This window comes from Rhinolophus ferrumequinum, chromosome 3 (genome assembly GCF_004115265.2).
Source record: "Rhinolophus ferrumequinum isolate MPI-CBG mRhiFer1 chromosome 3, mRhiFer1_v1.p, whole genome shotgun sequence".
Taxonomy (NCBI): domain Eukaryota; kingdom Metazoa; phylum Chordata; class Mammalia; order Chiroptera; family Rhinolophidae; genus Rhinolophus; species Rhinolophus ferrumequinum.
The window spans coordinates 12,201,254-12,225,442 of record NC_046286.1 but is presented as its reverse complement, the minus strand read 5'-3'; the positions used below and the strand labels follow the sequence as shown (position 1 = coordinate 12,225,442).

The window sequence follows — 24,189 nt, the reverse complement described above, 5'->3', positions numbered from 1 at the left end:
TAAGTATTTTTATAAATATATGTCAGGATCTGACATAGTACCTTTGATACAGATGAATATATAGAGCCTCAGAAATCTGGGTTGAATATAACCGATTTAGAACCTATGTGATCAAGTAATACAGGCTAAATTACATAATTATTTATTTTAAAAATTATTATTTTTTTCAAATATTAGTTTCAGGTGTACAAAACATGACTAGACATTTACACCCCTCACAGTGATAATGCCCTCCAAGTCTACTACCCCTCTGACACTGTATATAAATTACATATTTAAAATCACTGATATCTTGAATTAGTTTAATAAAAAGTGTACACATACTTGATATCTTCTGAGTGAAGGTAAATGTTACTATATGCTCTTCTGTTACATTCTCCAAATGCTGTTTTTCTTCTTGTAGTGCCATTCCAATTAAATGTAACACCTCAAATACAATATGTTTTGTAACTTTTAGTAAAACACAAATCAAGTACATATTTTTATAAGAAATAACAAAAAAATTCACTATTAAAAAAGATAAATCAAACTATTAAAGACTAAGTGCAATACAATATAATTTGAAGTACTAATTTTTATTAAGTTTTAACTCTATAGTTCATTTTGTGATAAAGAATTCTCAGTAAGGAAACAATAATTTCTATTTCTGCTAGGAAGAAAATTCAATTGCAAATTCTTAGGGTAAATTAAAATTATTACCAGATGTGACCAGCAATTCATATAATATATAATTTTCAGTTTTATTCTTTCCCTACACTATAGTCTTAAGAAAAACCTTCTAAGAATCAGTGGCCAAATAATTAGAGCTAAAAGCATCTATCAAATAATTATGCAGTTTATAATCCTACCTAGTTTAATTTCTCTTTTTATGGACTAAAACTCTTAATCATCTCAGAAAGAGACATATTTTTATCTCTAATGCCACATTAAAGATATTCATAGTTCTTCAATATATCTCACAAAAAATTCCTTACCAGACTTCTAAGGAAACATGTAACTACACTAAATCTATTTGCATTTTTATTGCTCTAACCCTTATCTCCAATTTTTGAACGATATGTGTATGGGGTCTGTATCTTTCCCTACACATAGGGCTATTGTGGTTGTCAGACTTGGACAAACTAGGTTAGCCTGAAGCAAATGCATTTATCAGGTATATACTGTTCGCTCCTTTTTTTGTCCATCATTCCACACAAATCTTCTGCTCATGTAACACCAATGGTTTCTATTATACCAGAGTTCCCATATTTTCACATTTTAAGTGTTATGTTTATAAATAGGAGTGGGAGAGTTTAAGTATACACATGAGATACCTGAGCCTGCTGAGACAAAGCAAAGAACGGTAGCTTTGGAGGAAGGCTCTGGAGGAAGATTCTAGAACTTAATTTGAATCCTGGCTTCACTGCTTTCAAGCTACATGCCTTTAAGGAATCCTCTGAGCCTAATGTCATCATCTTTAAAAAGGAAAAACACCCAGCCTCCCTCCTGAGGTCTGAAGGTTACAAATATTGTACCTGTCTAGCATAAAATAAGGCACAGAGTAGGCTAATTCTACAAATTAAATAATTATTATGTTGTCTACTAGTTGAGTAACATGGACAAGTTAGTTAACTGAATCTCACTGAAATGTGCCTTCCTTATCTAAACAATGGAAAAAGTTGTATCTACTTGTTGTGGGAATTCAAAGAGATAATAATTTAAGAATGACTTATATTAAAGCTAAAAAGTAAAATACAAACAAGGTTCTAGACTTGCCACTTACTAGCCATAGGACCATATGTCTCTGAGTTTCAGTTTCAATTGAAAAATATGGGCACTGATGAACTCACAGGTTTTTTGAGAATTAAATGAAAAACGTATGTCAAAGATAACACATTATATAAATTATAAGAGTACTGTGTAAACAAAGATATCTTAGGACCAATCAATGAAAGGCAGATTGGCCAACAGGCCCACGGAAATCATAATCATGTACAAAATATCTGCAAAGCTCTTATTTTTTTATTTTCATTTTTTTGGAATTAGCTGATTCATTTTATTTTTTTTTAATTAGCTTCAGGTGTACAAAGCAACATCATAGTTAGACATCTACATGCCTCACAAAATGATACCCCCTGACATCTTATATAACTGTTAGAATACCATTGACTGTCTTCCTTATGCCATATAAACTCCACCTCCCATGAATACACACACACACACACACACACACACACACACTTATAGTTGACATACAATATTATTTTACTTCAGCTTCAGTTTACAGTATGCGAAGATCTTATTTTCACTGTCAGACACAAAAGCAGTCACCATATGCTATTATTTCAAATTAAGTTAACACTACATTTGTCCGAAGTTTTTTGTGTACAGATACTGACAAGAGTATTTTGGCTGTTACTACCAAACATGTAAATAGTAAATGTCTTCAAACCTACCCTTTGCAGCATGGACTCAGACCAGGCGTACCCATTATGCTCTACGGCCCACTGCAGTATCGTGCTCATGATGCACAACATGACATCTGACTGCAAAATGTTAACCAGACTTGCAAACAGAGGGCAGAATGAAGGCAAAACTGGAGGTGGAAGTGCTGAAAATAAAGTAATTATTGGTTTCTTTTGTGGAACATGTTTAAAAAACTATCCCTTTATTAGATACTTTTGATAGTCTTCACTCAATGAATATTCATTAACACACAGCTTAAAGCTATATTTTATCTTCTCAAGGTCAGTCCAATGCATTAAAAACAACTACCTACATAGCAGCACTACAAAGACAAGCCTTTCTTTTCCATAGAACTATCTTAAGATCTGAGATAAAACCATTAACCCAGAGATGACTCAGCACAGACTATTTCTATATTAGCATATGTATTAGTTCCTTGAATGTTCAGTCAGAAAGTTGATATTCAAATCTTCTTCTTCACCCAGGATAAACATCCTAGTCAATAGAAAACAATGTTTAACAAGTAAAGGAGTTTGACATGAGATCTTTGGAAAGATTAAAAATACCTGTATCTTCCCTATTTTGTCTTTTCAATTTCCGTTGAGCTTCCTCTGCCTAATAATAAAGAAAAAAATTTGGACAGGGAATTAGTAATACCAAACAACCCAATATCCTAAACTACTGACATAAGTTCATCTTTGTCATCTTATTTTCGGATTTTAGTTATCCTTAGTTTTGTAGTCACCCCAAAACTGACATATCAAGGTTAACTTTTCCCCCCAAAAGAGTTCTGTATTGCTTTAAAATGCATGTGAAACATGTACAAACCCAAACCAAAAACTTATTTAAGTTTGAGGTCCAAGACATGCATTAAAAACTAACAAGTTTCACATTTAAGTTTTGTTTAGTGCCATTTATAGAAAAAAGTGTTTGAAGAATAGATAAAGGCAAAACTTAACTAGCTAAGAATAATTAGGAAAACTCCATAAATCACTATGGAAAAGCACAATGTTAAGTAGTAGCAATTCTGACATGAGTGGAAAATGAACTAACTGATTATAATATAGGTTGACAATTCGTATTCAAAAGTCTGTAAAATACATATGATTATATATAAATGGATATATATGTGTATATATATATCCATATATGTATATAAAATTATATAGATCTTATATGTATATGTATGCACAAAACACTAGGGGAAAACCCAAAATGTTAGGTGGCAGTATTATAGGTAATCTGTATTTTGTTCTTTGTATCTTTTTATATTTCCCAAATTTTCTATAATAAAAATGTATCATTTTTCAATCTGTGAAAAGCAATAAAAGTTTTTTTGATAAATACAGAACAAACTTAAAAAAACCCCAAAAACCCCACCCAACCCTTCCCCAGTACACTTTTAGTTTTCCCAATTACCTTGGACTGCTCTGCCCTGGAAAAGTGATAGAAATACAAATTGAACTCTTTGGCACACTCTGGTTTCAGTTCATACATGCCTCGTCCTGTTAATCCAGGTTTCCTATAGGGGAAACAAAAAAAAAGTCCTTAAAATATTACTGAAGTCACACACTAATTCATGAGACAGTCTTAGATAACAGAATAAGAAAGCAGAGCTCTCATATACTGCTGATAAGTGTAAGCTCGTACTATTTTCTGTGGGTGAATTTTAAAATCTACATCCAAAATTTTAGCATCCATTTTATCTAGCATGTCCACACTTTTGAGTTTATCCTAACTGGACAATTGAACGTGATGGTCACTGTAGTGGCACCAATTCAAAGTCTAACAACAAGGAATAGGTTACACACACTATGACGTCTCCAAACAACTGAACACCATTAAAAATTATGTTAATTTCTACATTGGGACATGTAAGGACGCCTGTGGTTAAGTTCTACCGAGTGGAAAAAAAGCAGGTACAATTTCAGGGTTTAAAGAATCTTTTCTATGTATTTTTTTTCCTGTCTGTTCTCTAGAAGCAAGTATCGTCTTTATAATCAACAACAACAAAGACACTGCCATTGGGGTGGGGAGTAGGGAAAAGCAGGACTAAGACATTGCCTCAACAACCTTAAGTGGAGAATCTAACTTATTGATTGGGCAACACAATGAATGTCAGAGAGAAGGCAGCATTCAGAGGCCGGCCTACTATTTAGGTGGTACATTCAAACAGAAACAATGAAACCAATTTTAAGAAAGCTCAATGCAGTTACTTAGCTCACCCACTCAGGTTAATTGTAATTATCTGAAACCATCAGTTATGAACACCTATTCTGAATACAATGAAAATTCCCATAAAGCTACTTTAAGTTGTTGAGCATAGCACTAGATAAAGTGAAAGGCAGTGAGAAATATAGTTCAGGATTACGTATTTCAAAATGTCTGTTACTCTCTGAAAGCAGTCATTTTCATTCCCAGTTCCATAACAAAAAATAAACAAATAAAAAAACAACAAACAAACTAAAAAACCCACTGAGAAAATGTTTAAAAAAACTGAATGTGAAAAAACAAAGTAAACTCACTTGAAATGGGCAACTGCTTCAATGACATTCTCCATGCCAGTCTCCTTGTTTTCCTAAAAGTATAGGAACCAAGTAAGTGTGTTTCATGTTAGTATCTGCTAGTGCTCTGAGCTTTTTATCTCATTAAACCTCACACAGCAATCCTATGAAGCAGATACACTATTATCCTGGTATTTACAGATGAGGATTCTATAGTGAACATAATGATTAATATACAATTAGGGAAACTTATTTGGTAAGCAAACATTCATTCAGACTGATATAATTAAAAACAAGTCACTACTATAGGGAATCAAGAAGACAGCTTTCAAAAGGAATTCAATGAAAACACAAAGTACACATAACATTTAAACAAAATTATGTAAGATTGTAATATTTTGTGCAATACTTATACTAATTTCTTATCTAATTTTAGAAAAATAGTATTTCGTAAATCATATCATATCCCATGATAAGATGTTAATAGGAATTCTGTAAATAAAGAATTCTCTGGTTAAAAATGTTTGGCAAATATAGTTGCTATCACTTTATACAAAGCATACACCACTTTTAAAATGTGGTTTTAAATTTTATTGTTCCTCATTTTAAAGTCTAAGTGAAACTGTAACTGTTTCCTCATCTAATAACTCAGGATTCATTTCCTGCATTAAAAAGTACAAGTAATTTTTATCCTGACTAGAATTTAGAAATTATTATTAAGAAATTATTGTGTGTTTTTTTAGGTATGATAATGGCATATGGATAGCTTTTCCTAAAAGCCCCCATCTTTTAGATCAGTTTCTCAACCTTGGTACTACTGACATTTGGACCAGCTGATTCTTTTTTGTGGGTGGTCCATCCTGAGCACTGTGCAATGTTTAGCAGTATCCCTGGCCTCTGCTAATTGGATGCCAGGAGCACCGCACACCCTGCCCTGAGTGCCAAAGATACCCTGGGAGGAGGGGGGAGGCAAACCATTCCTGGTTAAGAACCACTGTTTTAGGTATATAGAACTTTATTTATAGATGGAGTGGTAAACTTGACATTCTCTATAAAATAACCCAGTGGGGGGGTGTAGGGATTAGTGGTTGGGATATAGATAAAACAAGACTGGTGATTTGTTGAAGCTAGTGATGGGTTCATGTTTATTCCTATAGATGTTTGAAATTTTTTATAATACAAAGTTTAAAAGAAGTATCACTATGCAACAATACAGGTTTAATTCCTAGAAGAATGAACATTAAGGTTGAAAGTTTTGATCTATATTTCAAATCTGGGAAAATATTTTGAAAAGCTTCAAGGGAAACAAAGTCCTTTCCCAACTTGAAGTTATGGGTTTCTAAAAAGCCCCATGGCTGAAAAATAGGTGGCTGACTACTTAATAATCCTGGGAGGAAAAATAGTTACAATTAACCTATGAAAGCTCATGTGAATATTATTTTACATTCACTATAATAAACGAGATGGCTCAATAAACTAAGTAGTCTTTGGACGCTTCAGAAGGAAAAAGCTCTGGAAAACTATAGTTTACTCACTTCCTTTCTTAAAATACTCTACCGATGGCAACTATGTACTAAGGACCCTATAAGAACCCCTCTCTGATGGATACATATATTCAATCCCAAGGACCAAGTTTACTTTTACTGAGCATATTTATCTCTTGCAAGGTTTCATTGTAAAAGTGTCTATTCACATGCTTTTCACTCCTAGTCCCTAGCATTCTTTTCTAATTATTTCTAATAAGAGTGACTAGCATTATGTATGTCCTAGAACTGTAGTTTTTACAATTGTGGAAAAGGTATACAGAAGTAAATCTATATACACCAGACTGATAGATAGGAAAAGATTTCTATGACTATCTTTTTTAAAATGTAGGTACTTACATCTTCAGGCAAAGACTTTACCAATTCACTATGAGCCATAGGTTTGATGCTCAACTGATGAATAATCTCTCGCTTAATTTCATCTGTAGCTTTTACCTGTCCAACTCCAGGACTAAATCTCTCTCCTGTGAACAATGAAAAAAGCATACACACACACACACACACACACACATATTTAATATAAACACAGTATTTACATGATATATACTGATAATGCATGCAACACAATCTATTTTTCTTTCTGTGTCACGGAAAAGCAATGACCGGTCTGGCAACAAGCTAAGGTGAGCAGCTCGCAACCAAACTTCTGAGTCTCACACACAATGGGTGAGTGCAGGCTTTAGGCAGTGGAGAGAGAACTCTGGTTGCAGTTTTGAAAGAATGGGATCAGAAGGCGGGAAGGGATTCGTGTAGTCAAGAATTGATATAGCGGCAGTTGTACAAGTAGCCTAGGGAACTGCCTTCATGCCATCTGCCACATGTAGCAGGGAGGGAGCCTTCCTCTGTCCTCTCTTGTGGCAAAGGAGATTACCACCTTCTGAGACCTCTTTCATTGGTATCACTTCCTGACAATTGCCAGGAGTCTCTGTTCTATGGACTAAAAAGTGTCTGAAATTGCAGGGAAGGTGGGAGAAGGTAAAGGATACGAGGATAGGAAAGATGGACTGAAAATGTAGGCAATAAGAAATCTGCATCTATTAGTGACAGCTTTCTATTAACCTGGAATTATGATATCTGAAGTCAAGATGACACTTTGCACCACAAAACCATGGAGGGAAATATAGGTAAGATATAAAGTTACAGTAAATAGCTCCTAAACATTCTATTCTTGCTAGTAAACTCTCCTGTCCTCCTCTTTTCACCCAGTCTTCCAGTTTATTCTGCTTCAGCAGTTGCACTCCTTTTTCCACAGTGCTGTTACTCTCAACATCACAGTAACCAGAGGGGAGAGAAAGATGGATGCTCTGATCTCCTTTCCCTAAAACTGAGTAGCCGCTCAAACAAAACAAGAAACACAGTTCAGAAATTCTGAACTATTTGCTACCACAAAAGCCAATGTAATTTATAAACGTCTCAAACAATCCAAACTTACCAACAAGCATTATAATGAGGTATAGCATTTCTTCTATTAGAGTATTGTTTTGCTGAACTACATCCTGTAACAAGTGGGGGGGAGATAAACTTCAGAGATAAGAATATAAATATTGTATTATTTCAGATGATTAACATAACCCAACAGAATGAAGGATGCTTCTTTAATGATGTGTTGTGGTCTCATAAAAATTGCTCTTACCTTGTGGGTAATCTCAGAACTGAATCTTTTTCCATAGTCTGGAGTACTGAAAATCTGGTAAAGTTCAAAGCGGCTGAGCATTATCATCAGGAAATGATTTGGATCCATCATGGAGACACCTGTCTTTTTTTTTTTTTTTTTTTGAGATAAAGGAAAAGAGGAAGGTCAAAAACACTACTAAACAATTAGTGGGAGATATTTCGCTTGGAGCAAGAGAAAGCAGCTTGCTTGTTCACCAATTCCCATAAAAGATGGAAACTCATTTAGCCCCAATCTCTGTAAGTGTGGGCAGGAATCCAAGCTTGTAAAACGAAACAAAGCATAAACAAAATAACCCCTACCGAAATCCACACATCAGAATAACATGGACTGTATGTTCTATTTTCTTTTAATGCTTTGAATTAATTGTATCCCTCTGAGTTCAGTTCTGAAGTTTTATTTCAGGGTTCTCTTTATCACTATCTGGTATAGACTCTGAGAGAAATGTGGTATGTCAATTAAGCTTCACTTAGTATTTTTTATATAAACCGTATTAAACTCTTATCAAGAACTCAAACTAATTTTTGGTGATGAACACTACACTAACTGAAGCTACAGCTTTTAAATATTAGTTATAATTCTCTTTTAATTCGTCTTGTATAAATTCCAAATCAACCTGGGTTTTAATTTATTTGGAATAATTTTCTTTTTTTGAAATTTACATTCTGTACCTTTTAAAATAATTTCTAAATCCATTCAGCAGTAACGTGAAAAAACTACTATGTGAAAAGCATTGTGCTGTGCACAACGGCCAAAAAAGGAACAAGATACTGTTGGCATGGTTCAGCGGAGAGGATGGAAAGTAAACAGGAAAGCACAACGAACAGTTCTTAATATTACGGTGAGCAGAAGCACCATGCTAGGAGCCCGCCCAAAAGGGATAACTTAGCCACGGTTTGGTGTGTCAAGGAGGGCTTCCTGAAAAGGTGACACTAAACTAAACACTAAGACATGCAGGAAAAGAAGTTACTAGGCAACTGGAAAAAGGAGGGGTTAGGGTGGACAATCTATGGAGCAAAAGAAATAAATGTGCAGCATTTAAGACTGCAGGGAAAGTATGGCAAATTCAGGGAATTTAACATAGTTCAGTATCACAGGCCTTGAAAATCAGTTTAAGGGATCTGGATCTTCAACCAGGGGACTATGAAGAAAGGACAGCATCCAGGTTTCTGACTTAACAACTACATAGATTGCTGAACAATTCACTAAGGTAGGGACCCCAAGATAGGAAGAAGGCATGGAAGAAGTAAGGAGTTATTTTGAACGTTAAATCTGAGATGCATCCAGGAAATCTAGATGGAAAAGTTCTATAGGCTGTTGGCCATCTCAGTTAGGAGCTTAGGAGACAGGGCTAGGCTGGAGTTACAGATCTGGGGGGAGAGATCATCAGTGTTGGGCTCTCATGGGGTTCCCAGGAAGAGGAACATTCCCCACACCTTTACGTTTAATGCTTTTAATTCATTACCTGAAGCATTATTATATCCTTGTCAAACATTTCACGCCTGCATTTCACATTATGGTAGTAATAAATCTAAAAAAAAAAAAAAAAAAAAACAGAATTATACTGGGAAAATAGGTTTTTGTTTGTGAACCCCCTTCTCCCCCACCCACCAAGAGCACACGGGTTTTGGGTAAGTGGGTGCGTGCGTGCGCTTGGCACACCGTGTGCTTTCCCCAGTAGTTAATATCATCGTAGTAGAGATTAATTAGAAATTTCCAGATTACAGTGTCACTCTATGGTTCACATTTTGCATCCAACTTTCTGAGTCTCTCAACAAAGGCTTATAGCTAACAAAAATGGGGGGAAAAAACCTATACCAAGCCTAGGTGAGACTTAAAAATTAAAATCTCAATTTCAGAGCTATACTAACAGAACTTTTGTCTTTTAACCCAATTTAAGTAGATAAAATCTGAATTTTCATTTTATTTTTTCACACACACATTTTTTTTTTCTCTTTAAATTAAGTGTGTTTTTCCAGGACCCATCAGCTCCAAATTGTTTCAATCTAGTTGTGGAGGGTGCAGCTCACAGTGGCCCATGTGGGGATCAAACCAGCAACCTTGCTGTTATGAGTACCACGCCCTAACCAATTGAGCTAACCAGCTGCCCCCTATTTTATTTTTTAATATCCAACTTTGTTTTATAAATGATTTCAAGTGAAAAATCAAAAAATTAAGTGCATTTCTATCTTTGATACTGTTTCTTGACAAAGTATGAAGAAAACTTCCAAGAAATTTTTTTGGTTTAATGTATTTATCTTCTCAAACAATTTTAATATAGATACTCAACTGTCAATGAGGAAAGACACTGGAAATTACATCCTTCATAGAAGCCAAGGAATGGATCAAGAACTCTCCATAGAATTAAAAAACACGTACCTGGTTTACTAGCGAGAACCCATTTCTTCTCCACATTCCTGCATGAACTTGGGCACATAAAACAAGACATCTAAGAGGATGTTCTATCAGCATGGGTGGGCTAAGTTCACTCTGTATACACACAAAAAACACACAAAATTCTCAATTTTATAGAGAAGACTGATTGAGATGGATGCTTTAAATAAAGCACAAGTTAAAATTATTTTAAGATATATTTGTATGACGGTAAAATTATGTGTCAACTTGGCCAGGTGATGGTACCCAGCTTTTGATTAACACCGGGCTAGACGTTGCTGTGAAGGTATTTTGTAGATGTGATTAGTACTGAGATCAGTAGACTTTGGGTAAAGCAGATTACTCTCCATAAAAGTGGGTGGGTCTCATCCAATTAGTTGAAGGCCTTAAGAGAAAAGACTGAGGTCCCCCCAAGGATGAAGAAATTCTGCTTCCAGGCTGCCTCTGGACTTCAGACTGCAACAGCAACTCTTCCTTGGGTCTCCGGCCTGTCGGGCTGCCCTGCAGGCATATTTCTGACTTGCCAGGCCCCATACCTGCATAAGTAAATTCCTTACAATAAATCAATCTCTTTGAGCCTCTTCCTCTCTTCACACATACATACACATGTGTGCATGCACACGCATACACACACACTCTCTCTATTGGTTCTGTTTCTCTGGAGAACCCCGACTAATAAACGTTGCTTCAAAGTGATTTCAAATACATGGAAAATAATAAATACGTATTTACTTTTCAAGTTAGTACTACTTACTAGAGGTAGGAGCTCTGGAAACTTATATGCCACTTCACTTTTGCTTAATAATGCATGCAAACCTGCATGGAAGAATAAACAAAAATGTATTTGTGTTAAGTGAAAATAATTTAGGGAAAAAAACACTAAATACTCAATTTTATATCTAACTTCTCTTTCTCTTTGGGAAACTGCCATGTTATAAATTAAGATATAAAATGAATTGCATCCAAAAATGAAGCTTTATTCTCATGAACCTCTGTATCAAAGGCACATTTAGAACTAGAGTCTTCATTACATGTACCAACATACGCTGATCACATTTTACAGAAGTAAATGTTAGACATACAAACATAGCAGAAGGAACTATTGTAACTATCAAAGCCATTTATACATGTTACGCCAACTTGAAGAATCATATTTCAGTGGGCCATGGAGTTTGTTCCCATTTGAAGTATAGCAGTGAGAGATCCTTCTGGCAACTGCACAGAGGAACTGGCCCTGGGATTCACTGTATTGATCCTAAGCTCAGTATTAAGTTCCCTGGAATTCCCAGTTCAGGGTCAAAGCCTCTTTAGTCCCTAAATACATAGGGCTCTTTTATAGCTCAACCTCAGTTAACTAAGAATTAACTAAGAATGTTGTCTAAACACAGAATGCTTTGCACAGTCTTATCAATAAACGCTGGCCACTAGGTCAAGCCTGGTTGGAGGCTTTCCTCATCCAAGAACACCTGCATCACGAATCCCATTCTAATAACTTATACTGGGCCTTTGCCGCCGCCGCTTCATTAGCACACACTCCGGGCTGTTCTGGGGCTGTTTTGTGTATGTTTACTTAGCTCTCCAGTTAGAAAATAAGCATTCAGGCCACAGTTTGTCAAACAGTGAGACAGAATGCTCAAAAATGTCCACTGAGAAGAGTTGAGGGAGGTAACAATCTGGAAGAAATCAGTCCATTTTCAGTCTTGACCATTTTCCCTGTGGGTAACTGTCGGCATCAGCTTCACCCGCACAACCAGACAGGACCCTCCTTCCTGCATTCTAGTTGAATACTTTTACACAACGCCACTCTGTCGTTTGCTGGTGCTGAGGATCAACAGTTCAGGCTGCTCAAAGCACTTACAAAAACAAAACTGGGCCTGAACGAGTTACAAGAGTTAGGAGATTGCCTATAGTCATACCTTCATTCTAGGTACTCATTTGTTGCTCTATGGATATTCAGATGTCTAAGTTGTCTTAAATCACCCCAGTTTCAGTACCAATCCAAAAGTTATCAGCAGGATCATGTGATCATGCTCAGAACAATGGAAAAAAATGTCTTCAGATATGAAAGACTGATCCCAGGGACATTATTAAAAGCATAAAATAGGAATACTATGAACAATTCTATTCCCACTAGTCTGATAACTCGGATGAAATCGACCAATTTCTTGAAAGACACAAACTACTAAAAACTCACACAAGAAGAAATGGATAACCAGAACCAGCTTGTATCTATTAAAGAAATTGAATCAATAATTAAAAACCTTCCAAAAAGGGAAGTTATCAGGTTCATATGGTTTCACTGGTGAATTCTACCTAACATTTAAGGAAGAAATAATACCAATCCCCCATAATCACTTATACACACACAAAACCACTTTCACATCATATCAAATTACTGAGCTACACACTTAAGATAAATGACAAATTGTGCAATGAGTAAAAATACCTACCTTTAGAACTTCTCTTTTCTACTCTGAAACTAAATGGAACAATACTATGTGAGTAGGATAAGAATTCCTGCAATTAAGGAATATAGAAGGAAGCTGTACTGAGTCCGCAGAGATATTCAAAGCTTTTGGCCACTGCAAGGTGGCAGCTTCAACAAATATTCTACCAAGTATAAATGGCGTGGAAATCAACTACTTAATGATTAAAAACTATCACCCCAATTTGAAACTTACTCTTGACTTGTTGCTTAAAAAGCTTATCAATTAATGATTAAGAAACAGCTGAGAGTGAGAGAAAATCTAGGGTGGTTTCAATTTGTTAGCAATCACTTTGAATTAAAGTTGGGTGGAATTAAACAATAAAACATGGTACCTACAGTTAAGTCTGAAGAAGCTCTATGGTACAGTCATTATATGCCCTCTGGTGCCAAACTACCTCAGAATTCCTACTCTGACTCTTTCTTGCTGTGTGACACCACGCAAACTTGCTGTGTGAAACCTCCATGTTTCAGTCTTCCCATATGTGACGCAAACTTAATTATAATACCTACCTCATAGGCCGACGTGATGATTAAATAAGTTAATACATGTAAAGCTCTCAGAATAATGCATGGTGGGAATTCAATAAATATTAATCACAAGTCAATTTAAAAGATAATATCAGGGTTCTTTTTGGGGAGAAATACTTTACCTGCAAGTAAGCGAGAAACTGGGAGGTGAATGCTAACTTTTTCTTGGGAAACACAGTATCTGATAGTTTCCACTGAATGTCCACAAATGCTTAATGTGATTGGCTGTTCACCATCAGTAAAACCACCGTGACACTGCATCAATACAGCAAGGCTTTTCTTGTAAGCTTCAATTAACACTTTTTCCTGAAAAAAAAAAAAGAGGGTTTTCTGTAAGTTACTCAAAAGGTTGGGTTTCTACAACACTGAATAAGCACCTCAAATTCGATGATGAGTAAATACCTCAAATATCAATATAGGCAAAATCAAACTCAATCTTCCCTCCCCAACTAGGTCTCTTTCTTCCAGTGCCCCGTCTTAGTGAATGATATCTCTGTACAGTTGTGGAAATCCAGAGGTTATTCCAATACCCGCCTTTCACTCATTTACCATTGACTGATCTATTACTAAGCTGGCAATTTTTTCTTTGAAGTTTTTCTCAAACCTGGCCATTGATTATGTCCAGTAACTCAAAGGAAAGCCAATCAGCCATCTATTAAATTCCCTGCTCCTACTCTTGCCCTCTCCATGCCCCCCACACAGTAATTTTTAAAAACTTGTAAACTGGATGTCTGTCACCTTTCTGCTTGGTAGCCTCTAGTGGTGTCCCACTTCGACTGGAATAAAATCCAAACTTTTCTCCATGGCGTCCAAAGCCCTACAAAGTCAGGCCCCTGTCCACTTCTCTACCTTCACCCTCTACGCTCCAACCAGAGCTTTCTCACAGCTCTCCTAATAGCCATACTCCTTGTCACAGAGCACGATACAACTGTTCCTCAGTCGGGAATATTCTTTACTCTTTGATCAGTTAAGTCGGCACATAGTTCAGATCTGACGGAAGTCTTCTTTGACCTGCCAATGTGTGTAGGCTCTCATATAGAGTTAATAGCTAAAACAAGGACAAAATACTTTTAAGAATAGGACAAATGTACCAATAGTAAAACTTCAGTTTTGGATAAATTTAGAAACTATTCTTTTCATACGCTCAAAATCTAGATGGGATTGTGGAAAAAAACTGAAGTAACATAAGAGAAGGAGAGTGTGGATTATTTCCTCCTCTATCTATTTTCTATGTTTTTGCTAAGGCTTCAGAATTCTATCAAATTTATAGGTGAAAGAGGAAAATACGCTGGTTAATGAGCCTTTAAGTATCAACACCATCTTCTCCAAATCTCAAAATTTACTTAGAAATCTGTTTATTCCCCGTTCCTATCCCTTAGCACTAGAAGAAACTCACATCTAAAGCACACCAGTCCTGCATCATTGAGATGACATGCGTCAATTTCATTTGCAATGTGAAGGCTGCTTCCCACTCTGGTTCCATTTCAATATGCTGTCCTACTTGACGTGTAATTGGATCCATTCCCTTAAAGAAAGTGAAAAGATTTTAAATGAATAAAAATTATATTCGTTCTCTTACAAGGAAACTTAAAAAACATTTATGTCTTCACAGGAAGCTTCAAGTAGTGTGAGAAGTCCAACTTCTTAAATTACATGTTTATCTAACATTCTCTAAAATATAAATTAAAAAAAAATTCCAGTAAAGTATATAACAAATTATTATAGAGGCAATCTTCTGTTTTAGACAATAAAATGAATACTTCACTGCAACAATCCTTCAAATTCCTTTTATCTTTATCATCTACAGGAAAATTATTAAAAGAAATTTGACAGGCTCTTAAAATGTTACTGAATTTATAAATATATTTTATAATATACTAGAACAAAGTTTTTATATTTATTCCAAATCCGCAACTAAAAGTTTTCAGAGACTGCAAGAAAAAGACAAACAATTTTTAATACAGAAGCATATCACTTTTTACAAACTAGCCTAACCACTCTTGGTGTGTCAGAACTGATTAAATAATAGAAAACAGAGGACACCCTGAGTATTCAAAATGACCAAAGTAGATATTGTTTCTATAGACAAAAAAGTCCCTGCAATGGTATTGGCAGAAAAACAGACACACAGACCAATGGAATAGAATTGAGAACCCAGAAATAAACCCACATATATATGCACGGACAATTCACAAAGGAGCCAAAACCATACAATGGAGAAAAGAAAGCTTCTTCAATAAATGGTGCTGGGAAAATTGGAAAGCCACGTGCAAAAAAAACGAAAGTAGACTAGTATCTGTCACCATGTACCAAAATTAACTCAAAATGGATCAAAGACCTAAACGTAAGACCTGAAACAATAAACAGCATAGACAAAAGCATAGACTGACGGATCTTGAGTTCAGAGAAGACTTTATGAAGTTGACCTCAAAGGCAAGGGAAGTAAAAGCAAAAATAAATGAATGGGACTATATCAAACTAAAAAGCTTCTGCACAGCAAAAGAAACCATCAACAAAACAAAGAAGCAACCAACAGAAAAGGAGAAGATATTTGCAAACAATGCCTCTGATAAGGGGCTAATTATCCAAAATATATAAAGAACTCATACAACTGAACAACAACAAAAAATTTAACAAATGGGCAGAGGCCCTGAACAGACACTCCTCTCAAGAAGGAAAAAAGGCCGATACATGAAAAAATGCTCAACTACATTAGCTATTAGGGAAATGCAGATCAAAACCACAATGAGATATCACCTCACACCTGTTAGAATGGTTATTATCATCAAGACAAGGAATAACAAGTGCTGGAGAGGCTGTGGAGTAAAAAGAACCCTTGTGCCCTGCTGGTGGGAATGTAAATTGGTACAGCCACTATGGAAAACAGTATAGACGTTCCTCAAAAAATTAAAAACAGAATTATCATATGACTCAGCAATCCCTCTTCTGGATATCTACGCAAAAAAATCTGAAAACATTTATCTGTAAAGATATATGTACCCTTATGTTCACTGCAGCTTTATTTATGGTGGCCAAGACATGGAAACAACCAAAGTGTCCTTCGATAGATGAATGGATAAAGAAGTTGTGGTACATACATACAATGGAATATTACTCTGTCATAAGATAAAATACTGCCATTTGTGACAACATGGATGGATCTTTGAGATTATCGTGGTCAGGGAAGTAAGGAAGAAGAAGTTGAGAACCATTATGACTTCACTCATATGTAGGATATAAAATTGAAAGCAACAAACGAATAAGACAAACAAAAAATCAGACAGACAACAGTTCAGTGGTTACCAGAGGGTAAGGGGAGAGGAGGGTGGTAGAAGAGGGTAAGAGTGATCAAATATATGGTGATGGAAGAAGAACTGACTCTGGTGGTGAACACACAATGCAATATATAGATGATGCATTAAAGAATTGCATGCTTGAAACATATGTAATTTTACTAACCCATGCCAAAAATTTAACAAAAATTTAAAAAACCCTTGCAAAACATAGAGTATATAATAAATTAAAACCCACAAATTACCACCCAACACGAGAACTAGAATATTTTCTAAACATAATAGGTCAACTTTGCTTATTCCTTTTTTAAGAAAGTCAGATAGCTATTAAAAGAGTCACAATGGTAAGCTCAGATGTTTTGAGATGTCACCTGTCTTCTTATAGTTAAAACTGGTTAAATATGACAGTTGGTTTCTGCTTCTATATTCTATTTTGTATATGAGGGTGTGTCCAAAAAAGAATTAAACAGAGAGGAAAATTTTTATGTTATATAAATAGCACATCAAGGAAAGAAAAATGAAAACATAAAAAAAAAAATCCAACATTATAGTTGCTTAAATAACTGACAATACTTCCATGTAAGAATTAAACAAAAGCAGCTTGCAATCCCCAGAGAAAGTATGTTCATGGTAACCAAAAGAAAAACCAAATACAAAAGAACAGTAGTAGATGCCAGAACCTTTGCTGGGAACTCATTCGTTCTACACCTTTCTAAGAGTTTCCAATTACAGAGGAACTTCTTGGTCCAAATTGTAGCCATCCAAATCATTCTTTTGGAAATGTGCCCCAAATGAAATAAACGCATTGACAGAAAGGTGTTCAGCTGAGTGAACAATTACTAACAACAACAAAAAGGGAAGAAAGGAAAGTGAGTGTTTCCCTTTGGAAACTTGTCAGTTTATACATACCTGCATACATTTGAGTAATTCCAAAAAGGCATCAAATCCTTCTAGGAACTTCTGCCTCAGATCATCTGACCATTCCGTTGGTTTGCTAATTAACACATACCTGAACAAGATAAAAATAGCAATGAATACATGGATAAACATTGACATTTTACAAGTTGCAACTGGTTTAATAATTAAACAAAATCTTACTTGAGGTCTAAAATAAGGCTCTGAACTCTCCTAAATTTGAAGGCTTGTAAAGCAGTGTATCGTTCAAACTGAAATCTGCCCTGGGAATCTCGATGCCTCAAATGATCCATAAACGTCTTAATAATAATGGTCATTAGGTTTTCTTCTGTGATGAGCATCCGAGCCTAGAACAAAGTGCATCAGAGTACACGGTAATCAAAACCTATTACCTAGGAAGCTAAAAAAAAAGTCACCAATATTGGTTAGCTTTTCCAGTTTAAACCTTTTCAACACAACTATTTAACATCATAAATGCATTACTGTGTATTTCTAAATAACAATTACTTACTCCAATTGCCACTTGTATGAAGCAACAATTATATCACGGAGAAAGATGCCAGAATGTTAGGAGACAGATCCAAGGCTCATTATTCAAAGACAATTCAGGGTTGGGGGTCTGAACCAGGCTGCAAATTTTCCTTAACTGAGACATTTAGACACCTATAATGGTATGGTATAATTATTCTAGGATCCAGAGGTTTATATCACAGATTCTGTAGCACTCAGTATAAAACTGTATTTCCTCTTAACCTCACTAGTTGAGATTTATTTGTTTCTATGTATAGATGTCTATGTATTTTTGAATAAGCAAATACATTGAAATGAAGCAAAAACAACAGATAAAAAGTAAGTCTCCTAGCTCCTGAGATCCCCCTTGCAAAAGCGATTTGTTAGCAGTTTCCTTGCATATTCTTCCAGGGGTTGTGTGTGTATAATAATAAAAACATACATATACATCTATGTATACACACACGTAAACACAATACATGGATAAAGTGTTATTAAGTAGATATCAGTACGGATATGTATAATTATATCTATCTTCCCCCTCAAAGGATAGCATATTATAAATACTGTTCTGCACTTCGTTTTTACTTAATATATTTTAGAGATTGTCCCCTATCAGTTCGTATAAATTCCCTCATTCTTTTTAACTATCACCAGGTATTCTACAATACTTTATGTAGCCAGGTGCTTACTGGTGAGACATTTGGGTTTTTCCCACCCTTATGCTATTTACTACAAAAGATGCTGTAACAAATATGTACTGTGTACAGCTGCAAGGATATGGACAGAGTAATCTCCTAGAATTGGAACGACTACATTGAAATGTATGTACATTATACATTTTGACTAATAGCACCAAACTGTCCCCTCAAAGAAGCTTACCAACTTATATGCCCATCTACAACATGTGCCTTTCCCCTCATGTCCTCAATAATGCAATGCAATTTCAAACATTTTAATCTTTACCATTCTGATGGTTTTAAATTTGCATATCTTAGTATAAATGAAGTTGAATATTACTGAATAACAATTTGCACTTCCTTTTCTGCTCCAAAGTAAAATCAGAAGGTCCAATAACACTTTGAATACCATATTATTACTCTGATATTAAAAATCATGGATTTCCCCTCACTTTTATAGTCTAACTAGGTTCCAGGTTGTTATTGGTGCAGGGTGACTATTTAACCAGGTCTCACATTAGTCAGTATCAGGTAATTAATTAGCAATACAAAAAGTTGCATCAAAAAGTAGGACAAAAAAATGCAAAAGATAGAAGTGTAAGAATATAGAAAGTTGTATTCTAATGTAGAGATTAAGTTCTAAGGTCATCAGAAACGGAGAAAATCTATATAGTTAAACACACCTTTGAAAAACTTAAATAATCATCACATTGCCAGGACTTAGGCCCCAAGAAGCTCAAAAGTCAACAGAATTGATTAACAGCTGTTAATTTTCCTAGATAGTGAAGACTAAGGTCAAGTTTGAAGGAGGGGAGGTGTTAACAGGATTTTCCTTTTTGTTTTTTGTTTGCTATATTGGTTGATTTTTGAGGAAGTTAAGTGAGTATAATGCAATTTCACTAACCTAAGGAAAAACTCTATAGGGCCTGCTTGCAAGACTCACAGCAGGCAGGCAAAGGAAATTTAGAGAGAAAATTTAATGTTGGTGGAATGTGAATCTCACCAACCACGGCACTTTTTAGAATTTCAGTTTCAGATAAATGTTCAAAGAGATGGTTCATGCACTGTATCGTCTGGATTAGATTCTGTCTCCACTGGGTGCCAAATAAAAAGAAATCAATAGTGGCCCATTAATACTGTCCCATTAAAGTAGGGAAGTTATCCAGGCATTTTTACTTCTAAAAAGATAACTAAAGAAATCATATTTTTCCAAGGTTACAAGAGAAAAGAAAAACAAAAAACTTTAAGTGCTTGGCTTCATGACCTCATGCCCAGATTGCTGCTAATCTTGTTTCCAGGCAATTTTCAACATTAAATACCTAACATTACTATTACACAATTCCAGTACGTATCCCCCACCCTAAAAAAATTACTTGATTTTTATGCCTACAGTTCACTTTGCTTTAAAACAAATCCCCGCTACTTAATTATAGTTTTTATTCATTTTATGTAATCTATATTCAATTTTGTGTTGCAAGGCTCATTACATATCTAACAGCACACTCAAAATGGACCAAATTCTCCCCTAAGAGTATGAAAAACTTCACTGAGTAATAATGGCCTGTGCACATGGTTTTAGTTAAATTAAACACGATGGAGCACATATCAGCATATAATGCTGACTATAATGAGGGCATAATGAATAAAATAAATTAGAACAAGTAAGGTACTCTAATCACTTGAATTATTATTAGTATGTCCTTGACCAAACTATTTAAAAATAAAGACTGGGTTAATTGTAAGATAATTCTGATTCAAAAGATACCAATAAATGAAATTCTATCACTGCTATGAAACATTTCACTAATATCTAGGGCAAGTGGTTTTTAACTAGGGATGTTTATAAGAATTATTAATGGCGCTTTTCCAATAAACTCTACACGCACTCTTCTGCTTCCAGCCATGATGGAGTAGCTTGAGGTTGACTGACATTTCCACCGAGAACAACTAGAAAAAGTCAATCTTTAAAAAGTTTGGAATCATTAGCGATTGCTGAGACGACAAGAATTTGAGAGGCTACAACCACGGAGAAGGGGAATGGCAGAGGCGAGCCAACATTCGGCAACTGCTCTTCCCTCAGCACTGGACTCTCCTGGGCGCGGGGCAAGATGGGACTGAAGATCCCAGGAGTGTGACAGAGGTGCTAATACTAACAGGCAAAAAAACCTGTTGCGATTTTAGCCATTCCCAGGTGTTGATAAGTCCAGGATTCCAGTAAGAGCAGAAGGGTGGGAACCAAGTCCAACTTTCTTCCAGTTTTCCCCTCGAGACTTCTGCAAAATTCTGAGGCTATGCAGGACAGAAGTCTAAGAGCAGAAAGCCGAGAAGAGCAAACAGTGAGGTGGCAGTGCTACCACACTGAGGAAAAACACGACTGGAGTTCAGGACCCTGTAGATGGGAGAACGCTAGTGAACACTCCGGTTCTAAACCGGAAACCCTTCCAGGGTTCTGTCCCAGGGATGAGGATGAATCAGAGTAAGACAGTCTTGTCAAAACAACATGGAGTCATGTCAATTTCTGACCGGACTACGGTGATCAGCTTCACTCTATTTGTCCAACAACATTAAGGGGAATCTTCTTGGGAGAAAGATGTCATGCAGTGTCTAAGATTTTTTAATAAACAATGTCCTATCAAATGGCAGTGAGAAAGAGAATAGGGCAACAACCATATATGAAGAGAAAATGGCTCCAAAATTTCCAGAACTGGGAAAGGCACTGGACTGGAGATTTAATATCTACTAACTCCAATTTATACCTATAAATATAAAGAAAACCACACCTAGGTAAATCATAGTAAAACAGCTAGAACCTAAGACAAATGTCGGTAAAAAGTTATAAGGCATTCCAAATGACTGAAAATCCAAAGGGGTAAAAGACCGCCCCCCCAGACAAAAAAAAAAAAAAATCAAACAACAGGAACAGAACTACAGATGATACAGATAATGGCATTATCAGATTATCAGACAATGACTTTAAAATAGCTAAGATTTACATATTCAGGAAATTGAGGAAAAGATGGAGAATTTCACCAGAAAACTGGAATCTATTAAAAAAAATGAACTTATGCTTCAGTGTTCAGGGAAGATGGAGTAGATGTACTAGGTTGGGGCAAACGTAATTGCGGTTTAAAAAGTTACAAAATTGCAGAAACTTAATTTTTTAACCTTTTTTGGTTAAAAAAAACCACTTTTGCACCAACCTAATACTTTCTCTTGTCTTCCTATTAAGTACCACTAAAAATTCTGGACATTACATGCAAAGGAAACACCCAGAAGACTCTGAAAGGTGGAAAGAAGAAGGTACACTGGCTAGGGACCTCAGAATAGAAGGAATGACATGGTAAAGAGATTTCTCTCCCCGCCCCCACCTCATACATCCCAGACATGGAGCTGAAGAAGCTGGTAACCTGGAAATGCCAAATGGGCACAGATTTTTTATTTTTTTTTAAAGCCCTAATAAACTCCTGCTCTCTCTAGCCACAGAGAAGGAGTAACCTAGCGGGACAGAAAATTTTCCTCAATAATCCCTCCACTCTAGCCAACCACTACAGAAACAAATTGTGGCTCCATCCCCACCAACACTGGCAAAGGCCGAGTGGGGAGCCTGGACTTCCACCCTGGAGAGGCTGAAACATGGCTTGACTACGGTAAGTCAAGCATGGATGTATGCCATAACGTCTGGAGCAGTGCTACTCAAAGCATGGTCCATAGACCAGCAGCCTGTAAACTGCTTATTGCCAGCTGTGACGAGAAGTTTGCACAAGAAGGTAAATCAACTATTTACAACAGTTTCGTTGAGCTGACACTTGTTTCATAACAAGATTTTTGCTGAAAGCAGCAGTGTGGTAATTTGCATTCTAGTACAAACTGTTTATCTTTTCATTAACTGACATTGAGTAAAACTGCTCTAGATACCCTTAAAAGTATTAAGTGAATACACAACTAACAACAAAGGGGGAAAGTGAAATAATAAATATTTAATCCAAAAGAAGGTAAAGAGAGAACAAGAAACAAAATAGGTGGGCCAAACAGAAAAAAAATCATAGTGATACAGATAAAGCCAAATATATGAGTAAATATATTAAAAGAGCAGAAATCTAAGTAAAATATTAAGTGTCAGATTGGATTAACAACAAAACCCAAAAACATGCTTTTTATAAGCAATAACTTAAATATAAGGAAGGGTACAGAAAAGTTAAAAATACAACAATGGAAGAGACATAGTATGCAAATACTAACCAAAAGAAACCAGTTGTTGTTATAGTATCAGACAAATTAGACTTCAAGGTCAGAAGTATAATTTGAGTTGAAAAGAGATATTTATAATGATAAAAACGCTCTATCTGGAAAGCACATTTCTAAATTTGTATACATTCAATCACATAGCTTTAAGATATATGAAGCAAAAACTGAGGAGAAAGACAAATCAACAATCATTGTGGGAGACTATTAACATGCTTCAACAGCTGATAGAACGAGTAGACAAAAAATTAGTATGTATATAAACGACTTACATAATGAAAGTGAATAAACTTGACCTAAGTGACATATATAAATACTGCAACCAATTATTTTCAAGTCCACATTGAATATTTACCAAAACTGTAAACATTCTGGGCTATAAAGCAAGGCTCAACAAATTCCAAAGGACTGAAATCAGAGTATGTTCTCTGACCACAGTGAAATTAAGCCAGAAATTCATAACAAAATAATTAGAAAATGTCCAAATGTTTTGAAATTTAGCAATATACTTCTAAGAAGTATAATCACAAAGAAGAAAAAATGGGTCAAAGAAGAAATCACATAGGAAATTAGTTTTATGAACTGAATAATGAAAATATGACATAATAAAATTGTGGGATGTAACTAAAAAAATTATGCTTAGATGGAAACTTAAGCCTTAAATGCACTTATCACAAAAGAAAGGCTGAAAGTCAATGATCTAAATATCTCAAGAAATTACAGAAGGAATGTCGGTCACCAAGTGGTGAATAAAAGCAAGAATCTTTCTCATGGGGCCAGCCCGCTGGCTCAGGTGGTTAGGTTAGAGCTCCTAATTCCGAAGGCTGCCGGTTTGATTCCCACATGTGCCAGTGGGCTCTCAACCACAAGGTTGCCAGTTCAATTCCTGGAGTCCCGCAAGGGATGGTGGGCAGCGCCCCCTGCAACAAGGGCAATTGGATCTGAAGCTGAGCTGCGCCCTCCACAACTAAGAC

The 24,189-nt window shown here is 35.7% G+C and overlaps 1 protein-coding gene across 5 annotated transcripts in view; it reads right to left on the bottom strand.

Moving 5' to 3' along the window:
* UBR2 (ubiquitin protein ligase E3 component n-recognin 2) overlaps positions 1 to 24,189 on the bottom strand; it is a 107,554-nt gene that overhangs the window by 33,232 nt on the left and 50,133 nt on the right. For 4 of the 5 annotated variants that reach the window (XM_033096838.1, XM_033096844.1, XM_033096828.1 and 1 more), the window contains 15 exons: positions 17,967 to 18,130; positions 17,778 to 17,877; positions 14,972 to 15,100; positions 13,698 to 13,881; positions 11,314 to 11,375; positions 10,545 to 10,655; positions 9,631 to 9,696; positions 8,127 to 8,249; positions 7,926 to 7,989; positions 6,833 to 6,957; positions 4,971 to 5,023; positions 3,865 to 3,967; positions 3,012 to 3,060; positions 2,436 to 2,590; positions 325 to 427 (listed from right to left, as the gene is read on the bottom strand). In XM_033096838.1, the coding sequence (XP_032952729.1) occupies positions 325 to 427; positions 2,436 to 2,590; positions 3,012 to 3,060; positions 3,865 to 3,967; positions 4,971 to 5,023; positions 6,833 to 6,957; positions 7,926 to 7,989; positions 8,127 to 8,249; positions 9,631 to 9,696; positions 10,545 to 10,655; positions 11,314 to 11,375; positions 13,698 to 13,881; positions 14,972 to 15,100; positions 17,778 to 17,877; positions 17,967 to 18,130 (1,591 nt within the window). Of the gene's footprint in view, positions 1 to 324; positions 428 to 2,435; positions 2,591 to 3,011; positions 3,061 to 3,864; positions 3,968 to 4,970; positions 5,024 to 6,832; positions 6,958 to 7,925; positions 7,990 to 8,126; positions 8,250 to 9,630; positions 9,697 to 10,544; positions 10,656 to 11,313; positions 11,376 to 13,697; positions 13,882 to 14,971; positions 15,101 to 17,777; positions 17,878 to 17,966; positions 18,131 to 24,189 lie in introns of those variants that run through there. The other variant, XR_004422003.1, reaches the window with a different exon arrangement.